The sequence below is a fragment of the Pipistrellus kuhlii genome, unplaced genomic scaffold, assembly GCF_014108245.1.
Source record: "Pipistrellus kuhlii isolate mPipKuh1 unplaced genomic scaffold, mPipKuh1.p scaffold_m20_p_15, whole genome shotgun sequence".
Classification (NCBI taxonomy): Eukaryota; Metazoa; Chordata; class Mammalia; order Chiroptera; family Vespertilionidae; genus Pipistrellus; species Pipistrellus kuhlii.
Window position 1 is genome coordinate 9,885,559 of NW_023425460.1, and position 18,157 is coordinate 9,903,715.

The following is an 18,157-nucleotide window of genomic DNA, read 5'->3' on the forward strand; positions in this document are numbered from 1 at the left end:
CCAAAGGCTGAGCTGACCTCGGGGCTCAGGGCCCCCTGCAGCTCACTCTCAGGCCTGGCCCTGACCAGACAGGACGGGTGCACAATGGACCGGCGGCTCTTGCTCAGCCCTGGGGCCATTGCTTGGGGTGGGTCCTGTCTGGGGAGGGCTTAGTTGCCGCCTGAGGACACCGGATACGGCAAAGCTAACTGTACCCACCCCCAGAGTTGGAACCAGCCACGGTGACCCCATTCCTTTGCCACAGGTGAACAGCCGTTTGTGGGAAGGGCCGATCTTTGGGCTGGGCTGGCCCAGTGGGCACTGTCTGAAACAGAGTGGCGCCAGGGGGACTGGCCAGGAGGGCTAGGCTCCCCTTAACAGTGTCTGTGGCGTGGCCACAGGCCAGCGTTATGTGGAGGGCCTGGGTCACAGGGACCTTTCCAGGCCCACACATACATGTGCTGTCATGTCACCTGGACTGGGAACTCACACAGAGGACAGAGGGGGCCACGCAGGCTTTGTGAGGCCTGAGTTCTTAATCCCAGGCCAGCGTGTACCACTCGCCCCAGATCCCAAAGAAGTGAGGCCACGCCCTCTCTGCCTTCCCTTTCTCCCTCCTGTACCTGCCCCTATTTGCAAGGCACCTACCCCAGGTGGAAAGCTTAACGATTCCTTCCCAATGGACCCGCTGGTGACCCAGGCCCACTTCCCAACAAAGGGGCCACTTTCCTAAGGGTGAAGGTCTGCCATTCTGACCAGCATTCTGATCAACATGGTCCTCACCCCCATACCTGGCTTCAACTCCCTCCTTCGCTCAACTGTCCAACTCCACCCTGGAGTTCGGGCTGGGGTCGGGGAGGGGGGCTCAAGTTGGGTATAAGTGTCCTCAGTGGTGCAGGGAGGAGAGTCCAATTTGCGGGAAAAATGGTGTGCATCCCCGTCTGCTCCAAGTCCAGAATTGCCCCTCCGTCTCTCTGGGGTCCCTCCTGTCTGGGGAGGGACACCTGATCTGACAGGGCCTGCGGGAGGAGGACGAGTCTCGATGGCTGGCCGAGGGGCACCCACCCTGAGCCTTCTGCCCAGGACCTCTAGGGGCCTCTGACAGGAGCAGCGAGGGGCTGGTGCAGAGCTAGGAGCTGGGCCTTGCATGCAGCAGCTGCCCCGCTCTGTCTACTTACTGTGCTCAAACTATTTCCCTGTTCCCACAGAGAGAGAAATGTGTGGCCAGGCAGAGAAATCTAACCGCTTTATGGAAATCGGGAGGGGGACACTGCCTGCTGCTAATCCCACCACTTTGTATTCCTCTGCCTCTCCACAAGCCAATCCATCTTCCGTGCCTCCGCGTGGCAGGGGGCCGAGCGGCTGGAGCGTGGGAGGGAAGGAGAGAACCCCGGAGCTGACGTGCTTCTGTGACCTCAGGTAACCTATCTGCTCGCTGCGCTGCCTGTCAAATGAGGGCTCCCTTCGCCTGCAGGAGGCCTAGAGGATAGAGATCATGGCCATTTAGAGGCCAGAATCCTGGGAGTCCCGCGGTCCTGGGAGCCAAGAAAGTGGGCAATTTCCTCTCCCTTCCCTTCCTAGCCTCTGGCAGGTGAAGCGGCCCCGACTCAGGCCCCCTTCCCTGTGAACAAAGACACCACAAGTGCCCTAGAAAAGGGTCCTGGGCTGAGTCAGGGTGCTGAGCCCCAGGAAGATGGGTGATATGCCTAGAGTCAGCCCTTCATGTCACTCAGCCACCACTGGGCATCCCAGAGCCAAACTAGGCATAGCTGCCCAGGCCTGCAAAGAGTCCCTCCTACTTGATACGTTCCATGCCTCTCAAGGTACACACGCACTGGCCAAACAATGACTATAGCTACATGGACAAAGGCATAAATGCATAAATGAATGAGCTCCATGGTGTATCTGTGAGTGTGTGGGTGTGAGAAAAATCAGAGAGAAGACAGAGATAGGAGGAAGTGCAGAAAGGTGGGCAAGAGAGATAATCTGATTTTTAAGAGAAACTAACAGAGACAAATCAGAAAGAGAGAAGGTAGAGATATATAGATATATATATATATATATAGAGAGAGAGAGAGAGAGAGAGAGAAAGGGGGGAGAGAAAGTGAGAGCGAGAGCGAGAGTGACAGCGAGAGAGGGAGAGAGAGAGAGGGAGGGAGGGAGAAAGACAAGGAGAAAGAGAGGAGGGAGAGGGAGAGGGAAAGAGTGCGTGCACAGGGCACTGAACTAAGGAACTAACATGAGGTAAAGATGAAACCTGCAGGCCTGGCCACTGCCCAGCAGGGTGAAGCAGATGGCGGCAGCTGCCACCTGCTGGTCCTCCTAGCCTGCTCCTCGCAGTGCCGGGATTCCAAACTCTAGCCTCATTCCAACCACTCCCTTCCCCACAGGCCCACATGCGGGCCCTGCCATTCATTTTGTCCCTGTTACCCTTGGTCACTGTCTTCATGATTAACCAACCCAAAGCACAGCGCTGAGGATATCTCTCATGCTCCAGAACACCAATGGCTCCCAGTTGCCTGCTGAATTAGGATCAAACTCACCGGGTTTTCAAGGCCCTCCAGCCTCCCTCTTTGGCTTTACAGTAGGGATGTATTACACACTTGCACGATTAAATGACAGTGAGAGAAGGATGCTGCTGGGTCTAAAAGTCCACCAATGCCACTGTTTATGCTGGAACCTTTCGCTTCATCTTTGGGTGGGGAAATGGCAGGAGTGGAAGAGAGGTCTTCAATAATTGGTAATTTTTATAATTAACATGCACTGAAATAGACATTTTGGGGTATACCACATGCTGCTCTTTGGCTCCTTGAGTGTGGCTCGGTGTTAGAACTATTTCTTCAAAATATACTCTCCCAGGACGAAAACTGACTTCTGCACATGGGCCATGAAGTTCCAATCGCACTGTACGTGTGCCCCCCGCACGTGGTATTTTTGTGGACGAGCCACACTCAAGGGGTCAAAGAGCCACATGTGGCTTGAGAGCCGCGGTTTGCCGACTACTGGGGTTATCAGTTCTGTGAAGTTAACACATGGATGGATTTGTGTTGCCCCATCACAACCAGGATACAAAACAGCCCCCAAACCCCAAGAACTCTCCTATGCTCTCCCTCTACTATCACCTCTGCTACTCCAAACCCCTGCTCACCGCTGATCAGTCCTCCATCTCTCGTTTTGTCTTTGGAGAGTGTCATGGGATCATGCAGGATGCAGCCTTTGAGACTGGCTGCTTCACCGCATAACACCTTTGAGATCCCGATTCTCACTTCACCTTAGCGGTCTGCTCACTCAAGGCACAGCGCTATCCCTAAGGGCATGGAACCGCGTTATTGCAGCTGCATGGACCGCAGCTTGGGGAGCCCTGCATCCCTCTCAGGGCTGAGCCGAGGGTGTGCCAGGGGAGGGCATTAAGGCAGGTGGGAGAAGAGGGTCAAGTGGGTTAAAAAAAAAAAAAAAAAAAAAAGCCTGGCGGGCCTGCTCTGTGAATCTGAGAGGAGGATTTGGACATTCCCTAATGAGGGCAATGAAGAGTCATTACAAAGGGAAAGTAAACCAGATTCACATGCTAATTGATGACCGGGCTGGAAGTTAGGGCAGGCTGCCTCTGTCCTCCTCCAGTCTTCTAGTGCAGTGGTCAGCAAACTCATTAGTCCGCAGAGCCAAATATCAACAGTACAACATTGAAATTTCTTTTGAGAGCCAAAAACCGACTTCTGCGCATGGACCACGAAGTTTCAACCGCAGTTTGCCGACCATTGGCCTAGTGCTCCCTCTTAGTCCTCTCCTACCTCAGGGGACAGCTCCTTCTCAGTGTCTTTACTGGCAAATTCTCATCTCCCCTAACAGTGAGGATCCCAGGGGCTGCTCAGCCTCAGCCCTACTCTCTGCTCCACCCACACCCCACTGGCAGTGAGCCCAGCAAGGCCTGTGGCTTTATTATTATTATTATTATTATTATTATTTATTTTTCCCATTGATTCTTAGAGCGAGTGGGAGGAAGGGAGAGAGACACACAGAGAGAAATATTGATGGGTTGCCTCCGCAGACACTCTGATCTGGGTGGGGCCAGGGATTGAGCTTGCCACTGAGGTACATGCCCTTGACCAGAATCAGACCTGGGACCCTTCGGTCTGAGGGCCGACACTGTGTCCACGGAGCCAAACCGGCGAGGGTGTAGCCCTGTGGCTTTATGTATAGTTCAGATGCTGGCCTAGCGATGCTGACATTTCCGTCTGCAGCCAGAGCCGCAGCGGGGTGGCGGGAGCCTGCTTGCCTCCTGTTAGGTTTCCAGGCTCCGGGAGCGCCGGTGAGTCACACTGGCGGTGGAGCTGGGCTGCGGTAGGAGCATCTCCATCACAGAGACCCACACGTTACCCATGAGGAGCCCCGCCCCGCCCCAGAGCTGCCTGGTGGGTTCCTACCAGCACACCCCTCTGCCTTCTCGGTACGTGGTGTGGTGTCTGACAAGCACGTCACACATAACATGCTGAAAGCTAACTGTGAGTTCCACCTTCTCCCCCGAACCTGCTGCTTCTCCACCTCAGGAAGTAAGAGTTTCTAATGCTCAGGTCAGACACCCTGTGCAGTCATTCTCACCTCCTTCCTAGGCCACCCCATGCACATCAGCAAATCCTACTGCCTCTCCCTTCAACCGGGCCCAGGCGCTGACCACTGCACTCTCCACAGCGCCTACAATCACTGTCCTGCCTCGTGTTGTCTAAGCCAGAGTGTTCCTTTAAAAAATTTGTTAGAGATGAAATTCACTGTTTTAACACCAAAAGCATACAAATCCAGAGGCTTTTAGTATATTCATGATATTGCAACTACCACCTTCATCCGGTCCCCAAACATGTTCATCTCTCCAAAAGGAATCCCCACGTTCATGAGCACTCACTCCTCATCTGCCTCCCCTGGTCCAGGGGTTAGCAAGTCATATGCGGCTCTTTGGCCCTTTGAGTGTGGCTCTTCCACAAAATACCACGGCGTAGGCGAGTCTATTTTGAAGTGGCGTTAGAAGTTTAAGTTTAAAAAAGTTGGCTCTTAAAAGAAATTTCAATCATTGTACTGTTGATATTTGGCTCTGTTGACTAATGAGTTTGCCGACCACTGCCCTGGTCCCTACAATCACTCACTGATTCCTTTCTGTGGAATTGCCTCTTCGGGACATTTCATACAAATAAAATGATACATGATGAGGCCTTTTGAGTCTGGCTTCTTTTACCACGCACAATGTCTTCTAGGTTCACCCATGTGAACCATCTATCAGTACTTCACTACCATAATCTACATAATAAAAGCCTATGAGACTGTCACGGCAGAACGACTGGTCACTATGATGCACACTAACCACAGGGGACACATGTTCAACGCAGGAGCTGCCCCTTGGTGGTCAGGACGCTCCCACAGGGGGAGCACTGCTCAGCAAGAAGCCAGGCTCACGGCTGATGAGCACAGCGATAGCGCTAAGGATCCATGGGGCGGGCCAAAGCCTGCAGGCGGACATGTGAGAGGGTGCAGGCCAGGCTGAGGGACTCCTCCCTCCAGTGCACAAATGTTGGGCCTCTAGTGGTTGAATAATATTCCACTGTGTGGCGAGACAACATTCTGCTCTACCCACTCCTCAGCTGATGGGCGTCGGGTTGTTTACACAGAGCACCCCTTTGAAATGTCAATCAGAGCAAGTCCCTAGCTCCCTGCTCACTACCCCCAGGTAGCTGCCTGCCTCCCTCCTGTGAATGCCAAGCCCTGACAGCGCTCCAGCGGGTCTGACCTCCTCTTCCTTTCCTGGTGTGCAGGCCACTGTGCTTGCTGTTCCCCTGCTTAGAATGCTCTCCCTCCCAATAGCAGGCTGCCTCCGTCCTCCCACTGCCTCCATTCTCCTCCGGTTGCCTAGTGCAGTGGTCACTTCACTGAGGCCTCTCCTCAAATGTCATCTTATCAGAGAAGCTCCCCCTTCCCAAGACTCCCTTAAACCCCTCGCCTGGCTTTGTTTTCCTCCATGGCTCACACACCACTTGATGACACACATGCATTTACTTGTGTGATTCTTTCGTCTGCCAGCCCTGGACCATAGCTGACTGAGGCCTGGACTTGGTGCTCACTTGGTACCTAGAACCACATCCAGAGCATAGGAGTTGCTCCACAAATACTGAATAAGTGAACTAGCATATGAATTCCCACCTCCCCGATCAATTCAACAGCCCACAGGGCATCTATTACTTCTTCCTGCCCGGGCCTGGGAGCGCCACGGCCTGTGCCTCACGTACACTGCGTGTGATCTATGCTGCTCTGCCACTTAGTAGGAGGTTCCTCTCCGAGCCTCGAGTTGCTCCTGAGAGCAGAGCAGAGTAGAGATATCTGCCTGTTGACACGAGACTCAGGGCCCAAGTCACGACGAAGGACCAAAACCTGCTCTGCACTGGCTAACCCGCTGTCAACGTAGGACGCCCTTGAGCTGGGCCATTCCTTCTTCCTCTCAATTCCTTTCTCAAACGAAGTGTGTGACAGATGGAAATGGAGGCCTGGGGATGGAGAAGGGAAGGTCTCCACCCTGTGCTTTCATGGGCAGTGACAACACCACCATGAAAGCTTGCTTTGCTAGCAAAGGCCTCTGGCCCCTCCCTCCAGATCCTGCACTGATGCCCCCTCCCAGGGCACGGAGCCTGCGGCGCCCAGGCAGGCAGGAGAGGGTGCTGGCTCTGGGGAGGAGGCTCTGTGCCCTCCTGGGTGGCCCACCCTCACCACAGCTGCTCGGCAGGACTCTTCAGTCCCTGTTTCTTGTTGATTAGGGTGTTTCCCAGCCCACGGTCACAGCGATGAGGTAAGACACTTGGGTACAACTCGCACTGGAGCTGTGCTTAGCATTACTCTTTGAGGCAGGGGTACAGACAAAACACCATCTGTTGCTGTCAGGGGCACTGCGAGAGGTGGCAAAGGGGGCAGGGGGGAGCGTGGGAGGAAGAAACCACATTGTAGGGTGGGACTGGACTCACTGGTGCCCATGGCGAAGGGCCACCACGGTGGGCATGAGGCAGCCAAGAAACGATGGAGAGAGGAAGAGGGATGGAGAGTGAGGTTGTCGGTCCTGCTCGCCTCCCAGTGGGGTCTTCAGGAAGACCAGCTGCTGCTTTCAGGGAGAGTGACTCCCATGAAAAAATGACTCCCACTCTCTCCTATCCACTCCGTCCTGCTCACGAGCGTGGGTGGGGGTGGGCATGGGGAAGGAGACCACTGCCAGGGGGCTGGGTGAGAGGGGACTGACCCCCAAATCCCATGACCTCCAGCTGCTGGGGACTGAGCTGGGGGCACAGGGGCGGGAGCGGGTGAAGGATGGGCCCTGGCACTAGGGCTGCCAACTAGGCTGCCCGCTCCACACCTCGCCAGGGCTGTGGGCTAGTGTAAACAGCATGCTCATTAGATTACAAACGAGACTAAATGAGGAGGTGTCTGCACCCCGCCGAGGACACCCACCGGTCCTCGCGGAGGCTGGAGCTTAGCACGGAGGGAGGCATCGCACCACGGGACGCAGCCATGCACAGAGAAATCCTCATAATCATCACCGTCGCCATAAGAGCCTCAGCGAAGGCAACTGGGGAGAAATTAATGGGAAAAGCACAGGCAGGGCTGCCCTGCTCCCCTTGGCTTCCCTTCCAGAGCCGCTGTTTTGAAGTCGACAGATACTTTCCTGGAGAGCCTGCTCTTGGGGGAGAAACCCTAGAAATGTGCGCCGAAGCTGAGACAAGAGGACTTGCAAACGGACCCCTGCCCACCACCACCACCACCAGGGAAGAGGCGGGGCGGGTGCTCACCCAAGCCCCTCGGATCCCAGGGACCAGCTCTGCTGACGTTGCTTTGGGTGGACACTTTTCAGCAGGACCAGCAGAGCCATTGAGAACCAGGAGCCGCCAGGATAGGCACTCTGGCTGGGGGAATGGGGATAAGCCCTCACCCTACCTCCTCCCTGCTCTCCTGCACGGGGTGAGCGGTGCCGAATGTCAGAGGTGTGTCCTCATTTCCCTTGTGCCTCCTGGGAGGTTCCAGTTTCCTCCCTAAAGGAGGGAAAGAAGGGCCTGAATACCTGAGCACCATACACCCACAGAGAGGGCAGGAGCCTGCATCTGCTGCCACGGATGCTGGCTGCCAGGCCTGCCCCCTCGTCCCTGCTTCTCGGGTTTGGGTTCGAGTTCAAGTTGCTTTGGAAAACTAGCAAAGCAGCCGTCCGGGTCCTGGGCCACCTCCGCAGGCCGGAGGAGTAAGGCAGCTGGAATTGCTCCCGGGTGTCCGGGAGCCAGGTTCCCGTGTCTCTCCTGAAAAGTAGACGCTGGTGGAGGATTGAAGGGGCCCAGCTGAGCAGTGGCCTGGAGGGTCCGGAACGGGAAAATGGACCCTCAGCTGAATGTGTGACATGGAGCAAATGTCCGCCCTGCTCCCACCCTAGCCTAGCCTACCCCACCCCACCCCACGGGGCTGTGTGGCCCAGACCCCACCTCAGGACAGTGAAGTGTGGGCGGAGGGAGGCAGCCTGAGCAGGGAGCCGGCTGAGGATGGCAGTCAGTGAGCAGTTATTAAAGAGGGGTTGTACCGTTTTGGGGGCCATAGACCCTCTTGACAGTATGGGGAAGCCCCTTCTCAGAATAACACTGTAAATTGTATAATATAACGTAGAACAAAACCACAAAATCAACTAATAATTTTGAAATACAGTCATCGGAGTATTTTTAAAGGGTATTATGGTAGAATTATGTGCCTTTTAACGCATTATACAATGCAACTTGGCCAGGGGTCTACTATATGCTATAATTTCAAAGCAGTAATGAGTGTGAGTGGCATTTTGAGATCCATGGGACACCTGTACTATGTGAACATACTTGTGATTTCTCCTGGGGTCAGTCACAGGTACCATGAATGCCTCTGTGGTTTATTTTTTTTTCTTCATTTTTTAAATTTATTTATAATTAAAGGGAGTGGCTCAAGTTCAGTGAGAAGTTAGTGAAAATAAAGGTGCAGCGTTTTCTCCATCCAGGGTCATGGATGCCTGGGGGTTCCACAGGCCCCCTCTCCCAGGCCAAGAACCCATGGCTGGCAGGAAGCCTGGGAGGGGCCTGCAGCCACACAACCTTGAGGCCACGTGAGGATTGGGCCCAAGACACCGCCGGCTGGACAGACTGACTAACGGGAACAAACGCGAAATTAAATTTAAATAAACACCCGGTTGCGGGCGGGCTCTCTGACGGGCCTGGAACACACGTGGGGTGGAAACAGAGGGTGATGGATAAAAGCAGCGCCGAGATGAGAAAACCTCCATCCCTGCTCACAAACCCCGCACTGTGGAATACGGCTTTTCTCTCTTTCATTTGCTTATTTGGTGACGTTCTCTCCTTGGGGAGGTGGGCCATTCTCTCTGGTTTTCCGTTGCCCCTCAGACAAATGAATGGTGTCATCTCCCGCTGGAACGGGAATGAGCTCCTGACAGAGGCGTCTCTGCTCACTCTGTCGGGCAGGTGCCCCTCCTGGCCTTGCCTCCCCCTCCGCCTCCCCCAGCCACGCGGGAGGTGGGAGGCCCAGGTTGGTGGGGCCAAACTTTTGAGGAGAATGGGGAGCCCCGCAATACATGCAAGAGGCATAGGATGGGGAGTTCAAGGCCAAGCTCCAAGACCCGCGGTCCGGGTGACCTTAGGGAAGCCCTTTGAGCTCTCTGAGCCTTGCCTGCTCCTCGCTGAAAAGGACACGAGAATACAGAGCTCTCCGGGCTGGGGACAATGAAAACAGTCAGACACTAGGACTGGGGAGGGGGCGGAGAGGGGAGGGTAGGAAGCACAGGCAAGATCAGGAGAGGAGAGGTTAAGCAAGTGGAGAAAATGCAAAGAACATGTTGGGGGCAGGACCTGGGCATGGATAAGGTGGCATCAACGCGAACAAGAGTGCGGCTCGCTTCCCGTGGCTTCCCTGAGCCCGGGGAAGGACAGGAGCCCGCCCCGCAGCCCTGCAGGGGGATGAAGCTGCCACAGCCTCTCATTTGAAACTCAGAGAAGGGCTCCCACACCAAGGCTGACTCCTGGGGCCTCTGCCTTGAGATGATCTTTTTTTTTTTTTTTTTTTGGTGTGATTTGCATTACAACCATTTATTTGCATCTCAACTGTCACACAGAATAAATGGGTTGTTGGTTCCAGCCCACCCTGTCCCTTCCTTCCCTGGCTTCTGCGAGTTTTCTATAGCCGAGAAAATAAGAAGAAATTACTCCCGCAGACTTGACAATGAGGATGGAGTCCTTGGGAGATAGAAAGGGCCTCTTTCAAGCCCTTGGCCGCCTGGAATGGCGGTCAGAGCCTGAGAGGCAGCAGGAAACCGAGGAGAATCCTCTCAGGCAGCGGAGAGGATGCCAGGATCATCTGGTCTTTGTGGATTAGATTGGCATCCTCATTAGGAATGACGGCTACAAAGTGCTGACCGGAAGGTTCTACTGCTTCCTCCTTCCCTTTCTGTTTGCCATCAGCACCCTCTACTGCCCCAAAGTGGACATTTGGGGTCACCTTCCTACACAAACGTGGCCAGGAGCTGGGCTTCAGCATAACAGCCCCGAGTGGAAAAAAAAAAAAATTATTGACTTTTTCACAGACAGGAAGGGAGAGAGATGGAGAGCTAGTAATATCAATGAGAGAGAAACATCGACCAGCTGCCTCCTGCACAACCCCCCACTGGGGATGCGCCCGCAACCAAGGTACATGCCCTTGACCAGAATCGAACCTGGGACCTTTCAGTCCGCAGACCGATGCTCTATCCACTGAGCCAAACCGGTTTCGGCAGTTTGGGTCATGCTTTAACCCCACTATACTGAAGTGCCTCCCAAGTGCCGGGCACTGGTCTACACTGGTGAGTAAAAGCAGGCCTGCCCCTGCCCGTGGCTCATTCCGGCTAATGGGGAGACAGATATTAGCTCCTCACACTAAAAATGCAAGGTCACGGTCATGGGAGCGCAAGGGGGAATGTCTGCTCCACAGGATCGGTGACAAAGGGACCTCTCCTCTCCACACGCTCCCTGTCTTCCTCCAAGTTTGCTCAACAGACACATTTTCCTGCCACACGTAGCAAGTCCAGAGTCACCTTCAGCTCAGACACAAACCCCAACAGACGTATTCTCTCATCGGAAAGGAGACGGGGGAAATGACAATTAGAAAGCCTCTTACAAAAGTTGCCCGAGTTCTCTCTGAGCTTTCAGTGGCCTCTGCTTTTTCTGTTCCTGTTGGCAACGTGGCCGAACGCTCCAGCCTGGGATCTGGGGCCTGACCCTCAGCACCAGGCTGGGGTGTTGGTGAGTGGAGACATCAGAGATGAAGAGACAGGCAGCTTAGAAGGCAGTTTGTCCCTCCCTCTTATTTAGCAAGCGGCCCAGGACCACATGGTAGTGGTGGTGGTGGTGGTGCTGGTGGTGGTGGTGGGGTGTGTGTGTGTGTGTGTGTGTGTGTGTGTGTGTGTGTGTATGTGTGCGTGCATGTGCAGCTCTGTTGGGAGCCCGGAGCAGGAGATACCATTAGGGTGGGACAGTCTGGGCCTTGGGGCTGTGGCTCCTCCGGATAGTTCTCTTCCCGCACCTCACTGTGCCCGGGGGAAGTGGAACCCCGTGGGAGGAGAGGAGTCTGTCACAGTCAGAGACGCTGGCGACCTCCTAGGAGAAGACAAGGGAACGGTCTCTAGCTGTGCTGGATCCCGTGTCTACAGCAGGCGTACTGGTGCCTGTGCCTCAGTGGGGAGCTCTCACTAGAGGCAGACTGTACCCAGACACCCCTCAGATTCCTGTAGATGCCTCAGAAAGGGCTTCCAGCAAAGAGAGCCTAAGATCAAACCCAAGCGGTCAGGGTGACCCTGGAACCCCCTTCTCTACCCCCAACCCCACCAGTCACGGAGCAGGGCCTGGGGGGTTTGGGACCTGCTGGTGGTGATGCTCCCTGAACCCCTCTGGTTAGCACCTGTGTGTGGCAGGCACCGCACTAGGTCCTATGCACGAATCATGGGGTCCCCTCCTCTCCATGTCCCCTATGGCAGACACAGATGGATGGCTGCCTCCCCACATTCACAGCCTTCTGGCAGCGAGGTGGGGCATGCAGCCAGTTCTGGCGAATGGGCGCACTCTGGGACGAAGCACAGGGGAGCCGGCGCTTAAGCCCCCAGCTGTCCCCTCCCTGCTGCAGGGACCAGTGGAACTGCAGTGTGCACCTGAGTATGTCGCTTTTACACAGGCGAGGGAAGCAAGGCTTAGAAGGGCCAGTGACTCACCCAAGGTCACAGAACTGGCAAATGGCGAGGTGGGACTTGAACACAGGCCCCATCCGATTCCAGAGATTGGGCCGTGAACACCACACAAGCTGCCTCACCCCTGGATTTCCTCTAAAATTAACCCCAAATTCCCTGAATGGCATTTAAGGTGTGTCCCAGCCCACCTTCCCACCTGCTACACAAGCCCTGCGTCAGTCACATGATTCGCCACCTGCTCCCTCCATCCACTTGCAAGCGGCCCCCTCTGGGCCTCTCCGTGGGCCGCTGTCCGCCCCGCCAGCCCTCCTGCGCTTAGGTGCACTATCTGATTTACGCCCCAAGGCTCAGCCCTCGCCCGCCTCTTGTCTGAGAGCCTTTCTCGACTCCTGGTCCCTAAGTCCCCTTCCTTGCAGAGCTCCAGAGCCCTCGCTGGTGCCTCCCTGGGCCTGGGCCCACACGCTGGTACCGGCCTCTGCTCTCCTGGGCTGTTGTTATACCCGCTTATCTCCACTTTCTAAACATTCTGCATGTCTATATATGTTTTATTCTATTTATTTATATTTCTAAATTCTCACCCAAGGACACATTTTTACTGATTCTAGAGAAAGAGAAAGGGAGAGGGAGAGAGAGGGAAAGGAACATCGATGCAAGAGAGAAACATGGATTGGTTGTTTTCTATACACGTCTGGACCTGGGATCGAACCTGCAACCTGGGTATGTGGCCTGACTGGGAATCAAACCCTCAACCCTTCAGTGCACGGGACAATGGTCCAACCAACTGAGCCACAGCGGCTAAAGCTTGTATCCATTTTAAAAGGTCCATACCACATTTGTGTAAACACATTTGGGTCACTGGGAAAGGACCATGAAGTTATGCTTCCTGAATTCCCTCAAGGGGCCAAATATAGATCCTTATAAACAGTAGGTGCTTAATGCATACTTTAGTTATCAGATGGGTCTGAAATGACTTAGCAGGAGATGGAGGATTGTGTGTGTGTGTGCGCGTGCACACACACACACACACACACACACACACGCATGCACACACACTCAGGAACTGATCTGCCCCTGTGGCTCTGAGTCCTAGCAGGGGACCATGTCCAGTAGAGAAAAGCTGGCAGGAGAGGAGAGGGGTGTGGGAGGTAGGGCTTCGGGGGAGGGGGGACAGACAGGCAGGCATGCTGGGTGGTTTCAGAGCAGTGAGAGTGGAGAGGGGCAGGAGGAGCGAGGAGAGGGCTGGGCCTGGACAAGGCCAGTGCAGGAGCCCCGAGTGAGGAGTCATTGCAGGAAGGACCTCGGGCTGGGAAACCTGAGCTGAGTGGTCTGGGGGAGCAGCGGTAATAAACGGAAGTCCTGTTGACAATTGTGGCTGTGACGGGCGCGGGGGAGGGGCCATGAGGAAGGGTTGGGGAGGAAGCAGGCTGAGAGGGCCCATCCACAGAGAAGCCTGCCTTGTCCAGGCCTGGCCCGTGGCCCGTGGCCCATGTCACATGGCCTGCGAAGGCTCACGGGGCTGCAGCCTAGCCCCAGGGCCCCCTCCCTCCTGTCCCTCTCGACCCCTTCCTCACTTGAGGCCCAAGTCCCTTCCTTTTAAGACTGGCTTCAGCCAGGTGGGTCCTTGGGCAAGGGGTTACCTCTGGGGTCTCCTATGGCCTGGACCTCCTTGAAGCACTTCCACTCCCCCCATGGAAAAGGAGGGGTCATGGTTACACTGACAGCAGGAGTAAGCCATCCTTCCAAGGTCATCCGTTATACAAGAATCTCCACCTTTCAAAATGTCTATTTTCTGGTGTATGTTTTATAATGCACACACTGTATTAGAACAATCATGCCTATAGCTCCTAAATAAATGGGGGTGTATATTCTAACTTTTTTTTTGCAGGGGGTAGGGAGTAGTGGAAAAATTAGAGACTACTGGTTCTCGCAGCCTTGTTTATCCTCAGAACACAGCAGGGGCGGGGCTGTAGCACAGAGCCGCCAGCTGCCCCGCCCAGGCAGGGGGTGGGTCTACATGGGCCATCGTTCCAGGGCTCACCTCGTCCTTGTCCACCACCTGGATGAAGAGGGGGAGGGCAAAGCCGACCTGCGCCAGCTCAGTGATGGCCACGCTGTACTCGGAGGCGTTAAACTCTGGGGCGTTGTCATTGATATCGATAACCAGGATGTTGAAGGTCGTGGTGACTGTGGCGTCGGAGGGGGTGCGGTCATCATTCAGCTCTGTGCCCTGCAGACAGCGGACAAACACTTCAGGGTGAAGGCAGCCATGATCACGGTAACAGCTACCGTTTCCCAGGGCTTTCTCAACGCTGGACACAGCGCTCTGTGAGAACCATCCCATCTCATCCTCTCCACAGCCCCAGGGGGAGAACCTACCGTTAGCATTCCCATTGTACTGATCCCCATTTACCAATGAGGAAACTGAGGCTCAGAGAGGGTAAGTGACTTGTGCAGAGACACAGCCACTGTAGTTGTCAAACTCAAGCAGTAGGGTTCTGGAACCAAGGGAACGAGGTGGGGTGGAGAGGATAAGACAGATTTGGGGGCTCATCCAGGGGCAAAGGGAGAGGATGCAATTTGACAGAGGATGAAACTGAGGCCGAGGATTTCTGTGCTGCCATGTCATGTAATCAAGACTTAATTCAGCACCTGCTATGGACTGAGCACTGTGCTAGGCACTGTGAGGGTGTGGATCACACTCAGGAGTGGATGGAATCGGATACCTTGGTGTCCAGTCTCTAGACAAGAGCCCCCAAACCCCAGAATACCTTCCCAGCCCCACCCCAACCTCTGAGCCAGTGTCTCTGGGCATGTTTCACCAGCTCCCGAGGGATCTGCAGTCACAGGGCAGTTTGGGACCTCCCCGTAACATCTCTAATAATAAAAGCATAATATGCTAATCGACTGAACAGCCACCCGGACGTCCTTCTGGATGACCTTTTGGAGGAAGCCTGGGCTATTACCATGGGATCGAGGCAGCCGCTGTTGCTGCAAAGGCCTACTCTTGCACGAATTTCATGCATCGGGTCTCTAGTCTTCTATAAAGATGGACAACGGAGCTCAGGGTCCCACAGTGAGTTGGTGGCTGCAAGGGGACCAGGAAGCAGCTCTCCCATTGGAGCTGCGGCTGCACAGGAAGGAAGGCTGGGAAGGGCCCATGGGCTTGGTGCTGGTGGTGGGAAGGCCCAGTTGGCCCACACCCGCCTATCAGGTGGACAGGAAGGAGCCAGTGGTGAGAGGGGGCTCCTTATCCCATCACTGCCCAGGCCCTCTCCAGGTCACAGAGAGCAGTTAGGAGCCAGGCTGGGCTGCAACATCCTCCCCAACGGAAGGGCCTTCTTCCCAGAGCTCTCTCCTCAGGTTTATACCACCTGCTCTGCTCTCCTCAATCAAAGACTGGGGCTGGGAAGGACCCGTGTGGCCGAGGCAGGATCCATGCCCTAAATGGTTTCCCAGGGAATGGCTCAGCAAGTCATTGATTTTAATTAAAACTGGCCATGAGAGGCAGGTGGCTACAGGGGCTGGAGGGGGGCGGGACTGGGCTGGTGCCCCATCACACCTTCCAGGGTGGGGACCACCACAGCTGCCACCCTCCCTGCTGCACGGCTGTAGCTAACAAGGCAATAGCCCCAGGGAAGCCCTGAGAATTAGAAATGGGACAAAACCCCAGAAATGGGTAAACATAAGAATCTGAGGTGGCTACAGCAGAGAACTTGGCGTTATGGAGAACAGTACGGACCACGATATGAGCACCTGCTATGTTCCCAGCAAGGCCCCTGACATAGCCCACACCTGGTACTCATTGGCGTGAGCCCCGGGAATCAGCACCGGGGGAGAGAGCAGAAGCAATGTGCTTCCTGGGCGCCGACACCTCGGACGCTGCTGGAGGCTGGCCCCACGGCGGGGGCGTCCCCTCTTCCCTGATGGAGGCTTCCAGGGTCTCACCTTCACCGTCAGGATGAAGCCGTGGCTGTACAGGGGGTTCTCCCGGTCCAGCAGACCATTCAGGGTCAGCGCGCCACTGATGTAGTCCAGGGCAAAGATGCTGTTGGTATTCCCTGCAAGGAGAGAAGCATTCCGGGTGTGAGTGGGGCCCAGGACAGGTGGACCTGGGGCTGGGACCACGGCTCCTCTTGGGTGTTAAGGATGAGTCAGTCCCTTAAAATGGAGGCTGGATTAAAGAGGATGGAAAGAGCTCTGGAGTGCACGGGAGGACACGGAAGAACATGGGAGTGCATAAGAGGACATGGGAGTACACGGGAGGACACGGGAAAACATGGGAGTGCATAAGAGGACATGGGAGTGCATGGGAGGACACGGGAGGACACGGGGATGCACGGCCACAGGCATTAGCCATTGTGCTACCGTGGCTTGCTCGGTGCTCGTGTGATCTTCCCGCCCAGCCTAAAAGCCCCCCGAAGACAGGGTCTTTGACAACTCTCCCTCAAGGTCCCTGGCCCATGCTGACACGCAACAGCAAGCATGCTCCTGAAGAGAGGCTGCTCCCAGCCCACCTGGCCCCTGCATTTGCCTTGAACCCTTCCCAGCAGGCGTATTCACTTGTCTTCCTGGGAAAATCCCAATTCTTCTCTCTTCCTCACTAACCAGGGTGTTGGTTCACCCACATACTCACCCACTCACTGCCATTCATTCACACAGCACTCCCCTGGGCAGGGGGCGCATGGCCAGGCCCTGTGCTTGGTGCTGTGGGGGGCCAGGGTTCTGACTCTAAAGCACTTGCAGCCTGGCAAGGGAGCTTTGAAACCATAAGAATCAGCATCTCTGAGCTTGTAGCAGAGGGAGGCTGTTCACACAGGGAACGGCTCAAACAAGGAGAGCTTCATGGAAGGGGTGGCCTTGGTTCCCTACACCACAGACCCGCTGAATGACCTTGGGCAACTGATCTCACCCCTCTGTGTTTCTTTATCTGTGAAATGGGGATAATATTGGGTGTATCTCATAAGGTTATGAGAATTAAATGAATGTTTATATATCTCCTATATAATAAAAGGGTAATATGCAAATAGACCGAACGGCAGAACAACCGAACAACCAGTCTAAGTGTAATATGCTAATTATATGCTAAGGCCACTCAACCGCTCGCTATGACGTGCACTGACCACCAGGGGGCAGATGCTCCAACCAGTAGGTTAGCTTGCTGCCGTGGTCCTGCCCATCCAGACTGAGCAAAATGGGCCAGACGTGCCCTGGGGCCCTCCCATGGTCCCTCCCTGGTCTGATTGATCATGCACTGGTGGGGTCCTTCAGCCTGGCCTGTGCCCTCTCACAATCTGGGAGGATGTCGGAGAGCCGGATTCAGCCCGATCCCGCAGGGCTCATGGCTGGCGAGCACTGCTGTGGCAGTGTGAGCCTCTCCCAATCGGGACTGATTGGTCAAAAGTCCGCAGCAGGCACAGTGGTGCCAGGATGAGCGGGAGTGGCAGGCAGAAGCCACAGGTGGCACTGGACTGCGAGTTTTGGCCTGATCCCTGCAGGCCACCCAGAGGGACGCCACCCGTGCAGGAATTCATGCACCAGGCCTCCAGTGTGTGTGTGTGTGTGTGTGTGTGTGTGTGTGTGTGTTAGCTTGGAACAGCTTGTGGCACAAAACAAGCACTCAGTAAGTGTGGTTTGAGCTGGGCCCTGGAGGACAGGCAGAACTGGGAAAGCGAGTGGGTAGATACTGATTCCACAAGAGGGAACTGATCCCAGGCCTTCCCCACATACAGGTGGATACAGGGGTCACCCATGGAAGCTGCCATATCTTCCTGTTCCTCCCTCTGCCCAGCAGTAAAGGGACTGTGTACAGGAGGAGATCGTATCATCCCTGGAATGAAATAGGGAAAAGGCAGAGGGGAGACAATTTCCTCTTCTGACATCGGGCCTTAGGACAGAGGCTGTTCTTGGCCAACCGTATGCTGGTCAGCTTTC

The 18,157-nt window shown here is 55.2% G+C and overlaps 1 protein-coding gene across 3 annotated transcripts in view; it reads right to left on the reverse strand.

Moving 5' to 3' along the window:
* Nucleotides 1-18,157, reverse strand: part of CDH23 (cadherin related 23) — a 387,029-nt gene that overhangs the window by 165,901 nt on the left and 202,971 nt on the right. For all 3 annotated transcript variants that reach the window (XR_006741668.1, XM_036438196.2, XM_045581750.1), the window contains exons 10-11: nt 16,172-16,284; nt 14,265-14,453 (exon numbers count right to left, since the gene is read on the reverse strand). Coding sequence is in view for 2 of the 3 variants with exons in the window: in XM_036438196.2 (XP_036294089.1) it covers nt 14,265-14,453; nt 16,172-16,284 (302 nt within the window). In the remaining variant the exon portion in view is untranslated. The remainder of the gene's footprint in view (nt 1-14,264; nt 14,454-16,171; nt 16,285-18,157) is intronic.